The 2,307-nt window shown below is 63.9% G+C and overlaps 1 protein-coding gene across 1 annotated transcript in view; it reads left to right on the forward strand.

Annotated features, from left to right (window-relative positions):
- The window catches only part of TMEM194A (transmembrane protein 194A), a 2,788-nt gene extending 601 nt beyond the window's left edge, over positions 1 to 2,187 (forward strand). The window contains exons 4-9 of the mRNA XM_010080257.1: positions 276 to 348; positions 489 to 582; positions 758 to 872; positions 1,115 to 1,340; positions 1,621 to 1,794; positions 1,995 to 2,187. Coding sequence (XP_010078559.1) covers positions 276 to 348; positions 489 to 582; positions 758 to 872; positions 1,115 to 1,340; positions 1,621 to 1,794; positions 1,995 to 2,187 — 875 coding nt within the window. The remainder of the gene's footprint in view (positions 1 to 275; positions 349 to 488; positions 583 to 757; positions 873 to 1,114; positions 1,341 to 1,620; positions 1,795 to 1,994) is intronic.
- The last annotated feature ends 120 nt before the right edge of the window (positions 2,188 to 2,307 follow it).

Genomic DNA, 2,307 nt, shown 5'->3' on the forward strand with positions numbered 1-2,307 from the left:
CTGACGCGCTCAAGGGGACAGTGAGGAGGTGGCCAGGCGAGCTCACGGTCTCAGGGTTGGTAAGGCTGGTCTTTCCCTGACAAGGAAAATGGGCCCACAGAGGCAAGCGTGTTTTTGTCCGCGAGATACAAAGGTGGGGGAATTTAGAGCACTTGTTGGAGGTTGGCCTGGGATGCTGCCCGTTCCCTGTCCTTGTGACCGCGTGGCAGGCTGGAGCTCGACCCGGAGGGCACCGTGCCTGGGTTCCTCTCAGCCTGGACTCACTCTCTTTCCAGGCTTTGACCCTAAGCTGTTCCTTGTTTTCTTCCTGGGCCTGTTTTTGTTCTTCTGTGGGGACATGCTGAGCAGGTAAGTCACCTCCTTTCCCCGTGAGCTGGGGACAAGGAGCCCTGCAGACTCTTGGGGCATTGCTCCCAGTGTGGGTGTGTTTGTGCTCGAGCAACCGTGAGCTGTAAAACACCTTGTGCACGTGTGTGTGATCTCTGCAGGAGCCAACTCTTCTACTACTCGGCCGGGATTAGCGTTGGCTTGCTGGCCTCGCTGCTCATCCTCGTCTACATGATGTCCAAGGTCATGCCCAAGGTGAGCGACCTCGCAGCAGTCGCCCTGTCTGTGCCTGTGGGTTGTTCTGGTGAGAGTACACGGCCTTGGGGTGCTGGGTTGTGGCTCTGGCTTTGCACAGAGCGAGGCTCAGCAGCGGGGGCAGGTAGCCATGGTTGCCCACTGCCTGTCCTGAGTCTCCCGTCTTCTCTCCTAGAAAAGCCCCGTTTACCTCCTGCTGGTGGGAGGCTGGTCCTTTTCCCTGTACCTGCTCCAGCTGGTCTTCAAGAACCTGCGGGAGATCTGCAAGTCCTACTGGCAGTACCTCCTGGGTAGGTGTGAGCCCTTCGGTTCACCAGTCTGCGTGGCTCCTGCCGGAGCTGCAGCGTGCAGGTGGAAAACGCGGTGGCTCCTGCCCTGCTCCGGGTGCAGGCGCTGCCCTCGTGCTCCTGAGAGCGGCAGCAGGCTCCGGCGGCGGGTTTAACCGCAGCCGTGGCAGATGCCGCTCAGCCAGCCCCCTCACCCAGGCTGAGCCGTCGGTTCGCGCCTGCCTGACCCCTCTGCTCTCCCGCAGGCTACCTGCTGCTCATGGGCTTCATCAGCTTCGCCGTGTGCTACAGGTACGGCCCGCTGGAGAACGAGCGCAGCATCAACCTCCTCTCCTGGGCCCTGCAGCTCCTGGGCCTGCTGCTGGTGTACGCGGGCATCCAGATCCATCCCATCGCCGTGGCCATCGTCGTCATCGCCATCTGCGCCAAGAACGTGGACTACCCCTTGCAGTGGGTCTTCGCTGCCTTCAGGTCAGGGCTGTGAGCACCCACCGTGCTCCTGATCCCCAGCCCCCGCAGCCCCGGGGGAGCTGCGCGATAGAACCTGTGTCGCAGAACCGGGACGTGTTCCTTCTCCCCTGGGCTTGGTGCAGGAGACCGCTCCGCTTCTCCTCGGGTGCGAGGAGCGGAGGCCAGAGGGATGTGCTGCGCTTCCCCCCCTGCTGCCCTGGGAGGGGGTCCTGCCCTGGGGGTCCTGCCCTGGGGTCCTACCCCGGCTGGACGGGCAGTAACGGTGCCGCTCTGCCGGCAGGAGAGTGCAGAGTGCCCGGCGCGGGCCGAGCCCCCCTCGCCTGCTGACGGAGGAGGAGTACCGGGCCCAGGGCGAGGTGGAGACGCGCAAAGCCCTTGAGGAGCTTCGGAGCCTCTGCAGAAGCCCGGATTTCTCTGCCTGGACCGCGGTGTCTCGCATCCAGTGTCCCAAGAGGTAACGTCCCCTGGCAGCGTACTCGGGGCGGCCGCCCTGCGTCTCTGTGTGCTTCTGAAAGCCGGCGGGGGCTGTGCTGTCCTTCCCCTCTGGCTTTAGGGGAAGGACAGATGGCGCCCGGTCCTGGCACCGAAACACTTCACCCGGCAGGAGCCAGCCGGGCACGCGTGCACAACATGCTCTTTGCGGCTCGTCCCCAGGTTTGCTGATTTTGTGGGTGGTGCCCCTCACGTCACCCCCAACGAGGTGTCTGTCCACGAGCGGGAGTACGGCCTGGGCGGCATCTTCCTTGAGGACCAGCTCTTTGAGGAGGAGGATGACGATGATGAAGATGCCTTTGACAGGAATCACGGGAGTTACTCCCTGCCCCACAACCACCTGGGTGCCGATTGAGGTCAGCTGCCTTAGCCCCTTGGGGGTCCTGCCCTGGCCCCTGCTGCTGTGCCTGACGGACAGGACCCCCTCTTCCCACCCCGCTGCCTCTGGGCTGCCGGCGCCCTGGCTCTGCCGGGA

Source organism: Pterocles gutturalis, unplaced genomic scaffold, assembly GCF_000699245.1.
Source record: "Pterocles gutturalis isolate BGI_N339 unplaced genomic scaffold, ASM69924v1 scaffold7919, whole genome shotgun sequence".
In the NCBI taxonomy this organism is placed as follows: domain Eukaryota; kingdom Metazoa; phylum Chordata; class Aves; order Pterocliformes; family Pteroclidae; genus Pterocles; species Pterocles gutturalis.